Source organism: Argiope bruennichi, chromosome X2 (genome assembly GCF_947563725.1).
Source record: "Argiope bruennichi chromosome X2, qqArgBrue1.1, whole genome shotgun sequence".
NCBI lineage: Eukaryota > Metazoa > Arthropoda > Arachnida > Araneae > Araneidae > Argiope > Argiope bruennichi.
Genome location: NC_079163.1, coordinates 72,658,973 through 72,672,601, shown reverse-complemented (window position 1 = coordinate 72,672,601; position 13,629 = coordinate 72,658,973). Strand labels below are relative to the sequence as shown.

Here is a 13,629-nt window from a genome sequence, read left to right as displayed (position 1 = left end):
ACTAATTTTCTTATTCTCAACTTCAATTTTCAAAATGAATATACATTTATAATCACGAATCAGAAATTTTAAGGGCATATTTATTTTATGTAGAAAAAATTAAACATAAAGTTCTAATGAAAAATATTCTATTTATACATCAACAAAATGTTAATTATTAGATTAAATCAACCACAACTGCATATAAGTGTATCATACTTGGGAAGATTTTAAATATATTCAAAGTAAATTGCTCCTTTTTGTTTATCTAACTATCTAACATTACAATTTCGGGAGCATTACACGTAAAAGATGTCTGATATCTCTGAGATCGAAAGGTTGGCGCAATTACTTTATCCGTGAGAAATCCAGATCATATCGAATTAAAACTTTGAAAAGAAAATTTAAAATTCCTATAAAGACGTGAAGCAAAGGCTCCAAATGCCTATTTTGGATTTAATAACCCCCTATTTAATAGACGAAACTTAACGCTAGTCCATAGATTTGTAAATGCATAACTTTTTATTTCTTTCAGATATTAACTGAATACTCACCCGTTTAATAGCTTCTTTTAAGCAGTAAAATATATAATTGCTTGATTTCCTTTAAATTAAAAGAACCTTTGAGAAATGTAAAGTACTTCACCTAAATGAAGATAATTAAGACTTTCAGAGTGATCTTCGATTTCATTAAGGAAGGAAATTTCTACTAAACTAGAACTGTTATTTCCTTTATTTCTTAGAATTGCTTTTGTCAACCAGATGATATTACTGAAGTATTCACTGCTATTCATAAAATCTGGTTAGCTTAGAACTTGCTTTTTGTCCAAAAAATGGAAAAATTAATTCTTTTGTAAATTAAGAATATAATTTCTTTGATTTTCATTTCTGATTTATATATGATGAATTTAATTGAGTGATGTTCAAGATTCCTTAACAGCATTTAGAGGAATTTTATATTTTTAATCAAATTTTCCTATGAATTCGTTTTCTAATTTAGAAACAGAAAGGCCAATTTTCTTTTACTTATGAGCATAAAGTCAGCTTTTTTAATTGCTCAAGAATCAGGAAGTTTGGAAACTGACTTCTGAATGTGGTGCGCAATTACAAAAAATTAAATTTATCAATTTATAAATGTTTATAAAAAGCAAGTTGTTTCGTGAAAGTAGAAATAAAATTTAATTTCAGGCGTGACTACACTTTTCTGAAAGCATGATAATGAATGAATATAAATGTGGAAATTCAGTCAGTTTATTAATAATTATAATAAATTCATTTTAAATATATTAGTTAGTTTTAAATATATTCCAATTAAATTATTAATATATCTTTATTATAATAATTTTAATTATTATACGTTTTTATTAAATTATTTAAATATATTTTTAATTAAAAAATTTTAAATATATTACATTAATATTAAGAGACGAATTCAATAAATATTGAGTCTATATATTTTCAATATAAAATAATTATTGATTTAATATATTCCCAATAATAATAAATATTGATTCAATGTATTCCACTAATTCAATAAATATTGAGAGATGAAAAGTATAAAAAATCATTTTCAAAATAAAGATTACTTCAAATTACAAATATTATAATAATGAAATTTGCCAAAGAGCCATCCCAATGGAATATTTATTCTGTCATAGGACCACATAATTACATCAAAGATATAGCTAAAGTTCCTTTCAAATCTATTTTAATTTCAAATCGGAGTTCGGAGAAAGATTTTCTACCATTCATTATGATCTGAATTTTTTTCTATACTTTAAGACATAGAAAGTATAGTATTGATTTTTATCCTGCAGAAAAGGAAGAATATATTAAAGTTTTAAAAAGCCTAATTCTGTTGGGAAAGTTTTTATTCTAAATATATTCTTATTATATGTATTAAAAATATTAAATGTAATTTTTGCTTAAAATGTTACATTTTCATCGCCATAAACAAATTTAAAATTTTCAAAACACATAACGTATCAGTAAGATACGTTAAGTATTCTGGAATTGAATAGCGAGTCAAATAATGGAAAATATTAAAAAAAGAAAAAAAAAATCTTTACAGATTCCTTTATGACATAATGCGTAGATAAAAAAAAATGCAAGAAAAACCATCAACCAGTTATGTTTCACCATAGGATGAAAAAATGTATTTTTTACTGATATTTCAAAAAAAAAATATTAACAATGCTTATGTGCTACTCAACTCACAGTTCATTTCTCTTGGTATAAAATTTCAAATGGTATAATTTTTCAAAATGACTCAAACATGACAGATGGTTTCTTTGACGAAGTATTCAACTCTTATTCGATATGATGTAGATTAAATGTAGGCCAAATGTGCAATTAAGGATCATCATATTTAAGTTGTAAAGACGACATCCATCTTCTGCACAATGCCGAGTTACGTTATTTCAACTTTTGCTTTTAAAGAACTTGATTTATAGCTGCTATGAGCAACGAAGTTTCAAAGTCACACAAAGTTCAGTGAATATAAATGCGACTTTTCGCAAGCTTTTAGAAAGAGGGAAATGCAAGCATAAGAGCTTCCTGAAATAACGGACTGAATTAAACTGGAGCATGATTAGGCTGCATAGTTAAGCAACATCTTTTGTTGCCCAAGAACAGAGAGCCATTCCTCCAGATTTACGAAAAGTCGGGCTATTCTCGGTATTCGTAATGAAATGGCTGGAAATGATGTAATTACACCAGCTATTTTTGATGCTGAAATTTTTAAGAAGGATGCTAATTACGATGCTCCTGAGCCCGCATTCTTAGAATAAGAATTTTAAGAAATAAAGAACGTAGATGCTAAAGATCCTATTAAAATAAATATTTCCATATCAAAACTAGAGCATGGAATGCTAATAAGACCAGATGCAAGCTACAAAAATCTAGGAGAATAAAAGCACACAAATGATGAAAAGTGGCATGGTTACGGAAACAAAGAAATTATCGATTGCATGTAACAATGCATTTACGTAGGCACAGATTGCACTTCTTTGTCTCTTCTAAAATCACAAAATGAAAGCGAGTCACCACTGCACTGATTATGTACCTTACGTTATATGTCATTAATGCTCTACTATATAGCTAAATACTGGAATTAATCTTAAGTCCTCCGTCTGAAACATAATAAGGGTTACGCTTGTGAGCATTCTCTTTTCGATTACATCATTTTTTTTAATTTTTTTCAGTTTCAATTTTTGCTTGCTATGACTAGAGAGTTCAATATTGAGCACAATTTTCACGTACAGTTCTGTAATCGATATATCGAAGTAAAAAATGAGATGAGAAATGATGTTAAATCTGATATTTGTGGGAAGAAGAGATTTTCCATGAGTGTGGTATACTTATATAATTTATATAATCTTGAAACAACAAAAATTATTTTATGAAGAATGATGCTATAAAAATTTTCTAAAGTATTTTCTGTACCTTACAAAAAGCAAGCAGGTCTTTGAAATACACATACCTACTGCACTTTTTTTGTTGTTGTTACTTATATGAATTTTGGTAATGAAATTGACTAATAAGATTTAGATTAATATTTTGTGGATGCCATTTTATAGTTGTTAAAAGAGTTCTGTTCTATAGTTTAAAAATAAGTAGTGAGTCAAGTAATTTTTTTTAAGATTACTATTTTAAATGCAATAAAATTTCGAACTTTTCTTTGAATTTCTAACTTCCATATTGCCTGCTATTGTGAAGACTGCAATGTTCAATTTTCGACATCATTTACAAACATTTCCAATTATAATCCGCAATGCCTATTGATTAATTTCAAACTAAGTTAGTTATTTTAAAACGCCGTTTCTATTTAACAACAAATTAATTACACATTTTTCTAAAATATCATAAAGGTGGAAATTGTCATGCCAACTCAAATTCATATAGAATCAAGTATATAACATTTGGACCACAATTAAATATAATCTTAACTTAGGATTTTCCTGTTATATTTTAAGAATATATTCTTTATCATTTCTCCGCTATTACGATACCTATTCTTAAGTTTCTTTCCATTATAAAGTACCATCTTTTACAGGCAACGGTATTTAATCACGAAAAGAAACTTAAATAGTTCACTTCAGAGATATGCTGGGAATCGAAATGATTTCTTCTCAATTTCTTCAGATGAAACTAATCCAACTCCCCGCATAACTATTGGCTTTTAGATCTTTCAATTTGAGTAAAATAGCCACCTTTTTTCTTTTTCTCCAATCGACGGTGCTTTTAATCATTGGCGTGGAAGATTACTCCTCTCATCATTTTTGAAAGAAAAGCGTTTAAAGAAACGTTTCATCGTTTCTCATTCTCTGTTTCTAACTAAACAATATCCTGCTTCAGAAAAATCGACTCCCTGGAGAGGAAGCTTCTTGTTCTGTTCCGAATAAGCTCGAAAAGAGCCGAATCGTTCTTCCGAGACTTGCCGGATTGATAGCATGAAAGAAAGCAGGTGAGAGAAGTTCAGTTGAAGAGGGGAACTTTCAAATGTTTTTGTCTAATTGATGCAGTCTTCACAATGGTGAACAGTTTGGAAGATAACCAGATAACTGCAGCAATCATGGAAAAGTTTCAGAAAGATCTTAGATTTCGGATTTAAATCAGTAACGCCTCGGAAATATTTTCCTGGGTAAAGCATATCTGTCTTTCTTTGGTTTGTATTTAAATAACACACTTCAGACGAGAAAGATACGAAATAAGGGAAATTTTTCAATAAGTTCAAAGGGTTTAAAAATTTAATCGTATGGTTCTATAAATAAACACCTCTACAAAAGTATTATCTTCTTGAGTAAATTATATAAACTTTCATTTGATTTGAATTTCAAATGGTTTTCTATTTGCATTTGTTGCGCATATTTATGCCGAGGAAAGGTTACAAAAGGAAAACTTTGGAATAACCAAGCGCAATCATTCACATTGTTAAAAAATTCGACTTTAAATGAATAGGAAATCTTCTTAGCAAAGACTTTAAGTCAGAAATATGAATTACAATAAAATAGTCTCTGCTTGAAGGAATATTGATTTTAAATGCTTATGGATTTCGAAAGAATTTTTGAATTTTTGCTAAAGATTATGAAGAGCCATCATATATATATATATATATATATATATATATATATATATATATATATATATATATATATATATATATATATATATATATATATATATATATATATATATATATATATATATATATATATATATATATATATATGCATTAATGCATTAATTTACTTATCAGGGAATGGAATCAATGAGGACAGAAAGCTAAAGAAATTCTAGAATTTTATAAATAATTATATATTATTGTATAAAGGATTCTATAAAGGAATTTTAAAATATTTATAAGTATAGTAGGGAAGATACTCAGTTAAAAATCAAATCAAATAATTTATAGATAACCTAGCCAAATTAGTACTTTGTTTTTCCTTCCAAACAACTTTTTTTTTTTAATTTTTTTTTCCAATTATCTTTCCTAAAATTAATATTTTTCCTTCATAATCACTGTTGCCTCTTATTATTTTAATAGTTTTCACACTTTTCATTTATAATTCATTCCTCGCATCCAATAATTCTTAGCCCTCAGCTGCCAACCTTTACAAACGCGCGACAAAATTCGAGCCACTTGATTCTGCTCAGACATATCGCCTTCCTTCAGCACACGCCAAAAATTCTTTAAGAAAATTCTTTAAAAATTCTTTCCAAAAATTCTTTAAGTCCTTTATATTTATTATTTACCAAACTTTACTTCCATTTTTGTTTAGCCTTCTTATAACGATCACTTACTTTTGTATTTATATTATTATTTTATTATTATTCATTCTGTGTCACATTTTTTATCTGAGATTTCTGTCGCTTTTCCATCTTTATAACATTGATCTCTTATAGTTTTTAGGGTGACGACAGTATCAATTCACTTGATTGACCGATGTTGTCCACAGAAAATGCTATAGATTATTTTACAATCTGAATTGATATCATCCCCTGATAAGAAAATTAATGCGCTGTTTGCAACTTTCATGCTCAATTTCCACTTTTAATATGGATTTACAAGTTATTTCCACAGCTTTCCTTGAATATCAGCATTTTGCTCAATCGCTTTGCATGTGTTTTTTTATGTTTTGAAACTCCCTTTCTTCTTTATTCCTATTTGCTTTCTATTTTCATTTCATTCGTTATTTTGGTTTTTATATTTTTAAATTTTACTCTTTGTTTTTTGCTTCAATATCTTCTAGCATTCAAATTTGGCTGGGTTTCGCTTAACATTTATTTTCATGGATTTCATTTGATATTCTGCTGAAGATTTCATTTTTGAGCCGAATGCTTCAATAATTTCTAATGTTTCATTTGGAATTTTTATAAGATTACTAACACGAAGAAATAATAGAAAATTAATTAATTGATGTTATCAAATAGTAGTATACACTGAAAAACTAGCATCATTTAATATTTCAAGACGTAAGGAATATATTTTTTAAATGATGAGCTTTGTAATTATTTATCATAGCATCAACGCGAAACATAAAAATGCCTAACAAAGTTTTACTAAACTTTACGCTTACGTTATACCATGGCAAAAATTCTTATATTTTTTTCCTTGAACAGACGCAATTTTAAAAGCATACTTTTAGTACATTAATATCTCGTTATAAAATTATGAAAATATGAAAATCTATGATTTCTAATTCATTTACAACAAATATTGGAGGGTAAATTAAAAATAAAATATTTAAAAGATTTTATTTTAATGTACAATAAAAAATTATATGAATAAATTTGGCAAATTGTTTTGCTGATTTACAGTAATCAAAATTTCTGTACTTACGTCCACTCTTATTCCAGGAAGCGGTAAAAACTGTCCGGGTGGCCAGTCATTTGGAACGTAACGGTAGAATTCGACATCATTCTTATACCATTTGACAGAATACAGTTGTTCGTTATCCAGTTCGTAACTACATGTCAATTCGACAGATTCTCCTAATATGGTCGGTGAGGGAACATCAAGCATGACTATGCGGAAAGCCTTCGTCATTACCAAGGCTGAAAGCGAAACAAAAGTAATAAATATAGCACCATTTCACATTTTTTACATTCTATGTAACATGACATCCTTTGCTACTGAGAATTCGAGACAGATACGCATTGAAGTTTTGGTTCTAACTTATCCATTAGTAGATTAAATAAATTGAATGCATCAAGGATGAATTTTATATTTAATAATAAATAAAATTTTCTTGATCTTTTATCATGCAGGGAGAATTTATTCACTAAGGATTATATATCTGTAAATTATAGAAATTAAATTCAAGCTCATATTTCATGGAATTATTACAATTTTATTCTCGGTATTAAAATTGAAATGTTTTGAGACAATAGATGCTATTTGTATTAATCAATATAAAGCTTTCTTTACAATCAAAAATCTTGTTACAATCTTCATCCGTACATAAAATACATTTTATCAAAATTAATTCAGGAGCAAAAGAGCTAGAAGTAGCCAATTACTTTCATCATGAAATTCTAAAGCATTTTATAATTTAATGTTAATATTTTTTCATCTAAACGCATTTAACATACATTTCTATATTTCATCTTATAGCCAAATTAAAAAAAAAACAATCATTCAACCAGTGATTTCCCGAAATCTGACATTTCATTTAAGAAATTAAAGATAGGAAAACATCTTTACCATAAATCCTTACCTGATAGTAAAAGTTTTCTGTTCAGAGCATTTTAAATTGATAATGCGATAACGCCCACCTCATATATAAAATAGATAAAACTATAATATTAAGGAATAAGTATTCTCATTTGAGCAGCATAACCTCCGTTAAGTCACAGACAGTAAAGCAAACTATTTACTTATCAAATGGTAGTTCATAAATTTTTCAATAATCAGTTGTTTATATCAAAATGCTTATAAATATGTTTGTTGAAATAAAAAAAAGTTTCACTCGAGGTAACATTTTGAAATAATTATCTTTTTCATCAGTGCTTGGGAATTCTTGAGAACGTAATAAAATTTTATTCTAGAATATCTTTAATACTAAATAAAAGTACTAAATAAAAGTAATACTAAATAAAAGTACTAAATGAAAGTTTTATCCCTAGAAATCAAACAAAAGCGTTAAATGTAGAAGTTTAGAGAACAAAAATAGTTTTCCTAGCTGAAAATTAGTTTACATAAATCGATGGTTTTGGGAAATAACAAACTGCAATTGCTTTCTAATATTCCTTGCTTTCATCTTTGTCAGTTTTTTACTCGGAAAGGCTTAGTTTAATTTCCAAATTATAAAAAATGATATTTATGATAATCTCTTTTACTGTCGGAATATGTATTTCAATTTGAAATGTTTTAAAGTTATCAAACAAGAATAAAAATTGCATCTGCAAACGCAAATTCATCATGATAATTAATTCGCCTACTCATCACACCCACACTCAAACCTTTAGGGCAATAAATATTGAAGTTTCAGATACACAGCCATTCAACCAACAAATCATAATTTATAAGAATATTTTAAAAATAGACGATGGACCTATTATTTATTATTGATACTTTATTTCATCATAATAAAAATGATCCAAATTTTGAAGAATTTATGTTTCCAAATCTTTTTTGAATTTGCCCCTTCTGAAATTCAGAAATTAATTCTTTCTGCACTAGATAAACTATATTTTAATTAAAAACAAAAAGTCATGCAATTGAAATTTTTTGCTTTGTAAGAGTATATTTAAAATAACTACTGAATATTTCATATGGAGATTAAAATGCCACAGCTTTCACACAAAAACTAAAAGGTTTTTCAACTAATACAAAATTTCAAGTATGAGTGATATTTACAACCAATAACAGATCAATTAAGCATTGTTTTGTATTCGATTAAATTTACCACTTTACAACAAATATACTTAATTTAAAAGTTGGTTCTTAAAATTTTTTTGAAACATGAAATATCGTGCACTTTTTAAAGACTGAATATGCAACGATCTTTTTCCTAGTCTAGGACACTTCTGTACATAATAATATAGAAATTTATATTATTAATGTATACTGGAATTAATGTTTTTCTTTCTCATCCGCAGGCTTATCTATTTTGTGCTGCAGTGCAAAAGAAAAATTTTCATTATTCAGAAATTTTATTGGAAAGAACATTAAACCAATAATAATGGCGACAATTTTTCATAAACAGCTTGAGAGGGAAAAGTTATGAAAAGAAAGATCATATTTTTTTTTAATTACATACATTTTAAAAATATATAGGTATATTAAAATATATAATCATAGCTCATTTTTAAATATATAGTTATATGCTTTAGCTATGAAAAAATTTCAAAATAAAGCTAAAAAGTCAGTCCATTTCATAAAAGTGCATTGATATTTTCCATAGTACCTTTTTTTAAAGTCCAATATAGGCAATAAGCGCGTGGTTAAAATGAAATACAGTTTTGGAATATGTTATAAACCGAGAGTTAAAAAATATCTGTGTTCCACAATATTTCCTGAAAAATGAAAATAAATTATGCAGTAGATTTGAACGCCACAGTTCTAAATCAATAATAAAAAAAGCAACATATGGAAGTTTTATCAACCACCTTCGATGGCATTTCTAACGAAGACCTGAAATGATCAGATTTGAAGTAATATAGTTCTAAAAGCTGTAGAATCTTGCACAGAATTTTGAAATATCCAAAGAATATATGTTATGAAATTCTACTTGTTGAAGATTCTATAGATGGAATACAAAATGGAAAATGTTTACAAAAAGAGAGACCTGTTTTAATTGCGCCGTGATAGCAAAACCCCCGTAAGATATTAAAAAAAATATCTAAAAAATAGGGAGAAGATGTTCACATATAACCTGAGTGGGACAGAAAAAATATATAAATCGCAATGCAATGCATTACAGCATTGTATGTGGATATTTTATTTTTAAGTAACAGTTAAAAAAGTGGCACAATAATCACGGATAAAAAATAATTATCGCGTAGAATCGTATTATAAATTTATTATAATATCTGAATATCCTGCTTATATCATAGAATTTTTATTAAAAAAAATAAATAAACTAAGCTATTTACAAAATATATGGGGAATGAAAAGATTCTCTTTTATGACTATCCTATCAAAAAAGAATGCATATTCTGAGCTCTGTATATGTGATATAACTATTTCTAAATAAATCACTGTTCGTTCTTCGATTTCCAAATAACTAGAAAATGCTTCGCAACGTTCAATACTCTGCAGTTTACATAGCTAAAACTTTGTGTTCAAAGACCCAATATGATAAAGTTTCTGATATTGCTAACAAAGAAAGCATAGCAGATCTGGACTTTATGAAATTCTATAAAAAAATTACAATGCGATTTCAAAAAAAAAAAAAGTTGCGGTGACTTCAGCGTTTCCCGCTTCGAGATCATCATCGCATACAGACAACAAATTTCATAACTACCGCAGAATGCGTCGGACACTTATGCTGAAACTACAGCAGATCGGACACTTATGCTGAAAGGTAGGCGTTCCTTGGGCTAGAAAATACATGCATTGGACGAAATCAAATTGAATTTAGATAACCCCGATGATTAGGCATACTTTAGGTATGCCTTCACAAGTTCTTCAGTCGACAACAAGGTCGTCATGATATGAGGAGCATTCTGTTTCAATGAAATAACGGATATTACTTTCTTGAATGGTCAACAGTGCTCTGGGAATTATCAAAATGTCCTTTTAAAAAAAGCTTTCTACTTCCAAACATTTTAGGAAAGGAAAATTGGCAATACGTAGATTCGCACCTCCTACTCAACAAGAGCTTGGATTACACAGAATCAAGTGACTGTTATAAATTGACCAGTTATCAGCCGAGTATTGAATCGAAGATGTATGCCCATGGTCATCAATTTTTGACTATTCAAAAATTAAAACAGCAAGTAAATCAGAGTTGGTTTTAATTACAGGCAAACATTCTCCAAACGTAAGTTCGAAATTATGTCTGATAGGATAATTGAAAGTTGTACTGTGAACACCTTAATAACAGATAATTCAGAATTTGATTTAATACAAAATACTTGAAGATACTAGATATTTGGGGGGGGGGGGGCTCTATTGTTTTAAAAAATTCTGTGAAACATTTTTTTGTTGTAATTACATTAATATTCTGATTCCAAATGCATTACTTCATTTCTTCAATTGCTATTTCAAAACATTGCTTCTCCTTATAATTTTGAGATGCTCCTACTCATATGATTCAGTTCACTAAAATTGGATCCTTGCAATCAATATTTCATCACGAAATGATTTTTTTTTCTTTTTGCAGCAATTGCTATTTTTTAGATTGTTTAATGTTACATGTTATACAATATTCGCATCATTATGAAGATTCTGATAAAAACGAAAATGTAAATATCATTAAGAAATGACTATAAAAAGATTTCTTGCTATTGATATTCTATGAATGAGTCATCTTTACCTAAAGAAATCGAATGCACATTTTTTTATAATGAATACTTATATGATTATATCCGTAAATGCCGAAAGTAAATTTTTGAAATTCTTTAGGACAGAAAATAAGCAGAATCAACAGAATTGGAAGAATTACCTTAGTGATCATTTGAAAACTTGGGGACAGTTCTTAATACTTTGTTTTTATATGCTGCATAAGAGGTATATTCTAAAATTTGAACTCTACAAGTGAAATATAGAAGAATTTACTAGCTAAGAAATTTCTGAGCTTTAAATATTTTCACATCAATTTATTATCAATGCAGCTCATTAAAATAGCAAAATTACATATTCTGAAAAGGTAATCCAACGAAAATCATTAATGTGAAAAGACACTCACAGGCAAATTACACTCGACTAAACATTGAATCTGATTTCAACGATATTGTTGCATTATATATCTGTGAAAACTAATAAATGGAACTTCTACTAAACTCGAAGACCTGAAAAGAAATTCAAGGAGAAATCATACATGCGACAACAATCTGTATTTATAGCTAAAGCAATTCCCAATCTGGCGCAGATTTCACATCGTTACAAATTCTTCCAAAACAAAACACAGCAAATACCTAAATCTATTGTGACGCTTAAGATCCATCATCGATTATTCAGACTATTTCATAAACAATTTAACAATGTAAACAGCCTCTTCACTCTTCTTTATTACTTCCTCTTACATGAAGTCATTTCGCGAAGAAGGAATTAATTTACGACTTGGCTCCTGGATGACATTATCCCCCCAAAGATCACCTCCACGAAGAGAGCCGCTGTGAGGTAGAAAACTTAATTTCTTTATTTAGTACTTATTAGATGTTGCAAAGTGATTATACGGCAAAAGATGCTTTCCTGCGAACAACCATATCCGCTATATTAGTAGCTGAGCTGGAAAATTAAGAGTGTCGCTAAGAGTTCGCTTGCAGAACACATTTACATATGCTTCGTGAAATGTTTGGCGGTTTGACAAATAATTTCAAATTTAAAGTGCTCTTATTATCTTGTGCATGACTAACATTCAATGCAGAACCTTTTCAAATGATTTTGAGTCCCGGTTTGCTTTTTGAAATACATTTATTCTTACGAAATTTGGGATTTGATTTTAAATATTGATCCATTCTAACACAATTTGAGAACTCATTCTTTTTAACGAATTTAGTTGGGATCTAGGATGTTCATTGAATTAAAAGTTTGGAGATTAGTAACATTATTTGTTAAGTCCGGAATTAGCTCTAATTTCCATTCGTTATTAATATGATTTTCTTTATAATCACTGAAAGAGGTTGTTCTTGGAGAAATTTTTGTTTCTGAGTGGGAGTGAAGGATTTTCATTTCATATGTTTTGTGCTCCGAAACCTTTGATATGCATTTATATTTTTAATTATTCAAAGGTATTTAAATATTGATACAATGGGAACGTTACAAGGATCATCTAACATCAATTTTATGATTTTATAGAAATATTCTAGCAATACTAATGCTCCAAAAAGTAGAAGAAAGACTGAAAACGGAAGTGGCATAAATGTTATTTCTTTTTCTTTTAGACATCAGAACATTGTAAATATTTAATGAACAATATTAGTGTCTAGTGTAGTCTAAGTAACAAAAAAATGTGTTAGCAAATCTACTTGCTAGTAGCTTAGCTGCCAAGGAAGTAGAAAGTATTATTTAATATTTACTGCATTTTTCTATTTTCAATCTTTAAATAAATATTGTTTCATTGTCAATGGGGTTTGTGATGCACAGTTGTTGTAGTTACTTATCTGAATATCAATTACTTTCCATTCTTTACTTTGCGTTGTTGGAAATAGTAAAGAAAGGTTTTTTTCTTTTCTTTTTTTTAGGAAACCCTTTTAAATGAAATAGTGTTTGATGGAGAACAAAGTTGCCTTTAAAAGTATTTTGGTGTTAAAATAGCATTCGATAACAGTAAGAGCTTATATAAGAAATGAAATATTTGATCAAAAGAAATAAATAACTTTAAAGAGGGATGTATTCTATATTTAATTGAATTACTTATTAAGAGCTTAAAGTCTTAAGAAGCAATAAATGCATCCTTATAAAATGCATGCTAAAACCATTTTAAAATCCTGTAAGGAAAGAAAAGAGCCAATATACACAACAAATATTTAATATACCAAG

The 13,629-nt window shown here is 28.1% G+C and overlaps 1 protein-coding gene across 3 annotated transcripts in view; it reads right to left on the bottom strand.

The window, feature by feature from the left end:
* Positions 1-13,629, bottom strand: part of LOC129960503 (cell adhesion molecule 2-like) — a 307,448-nt gene that overhangs the window by 76,079 nt on the left and 217,740 nt on the right. For all 3 annotated transcript variants that reach the window (XM_056073974.1, XM_056073976.1, XM_056073975.1), the window contains one exon: positions 6,820-7,034. In XM_056073974.1, coding sequence (XP_055929949.1) covers positions 6,820-7,034 — 215 coding nt within the window. The remainder of the gene's footprint in view (positions 1-6,819; positions 7,035-13,629) is intronic.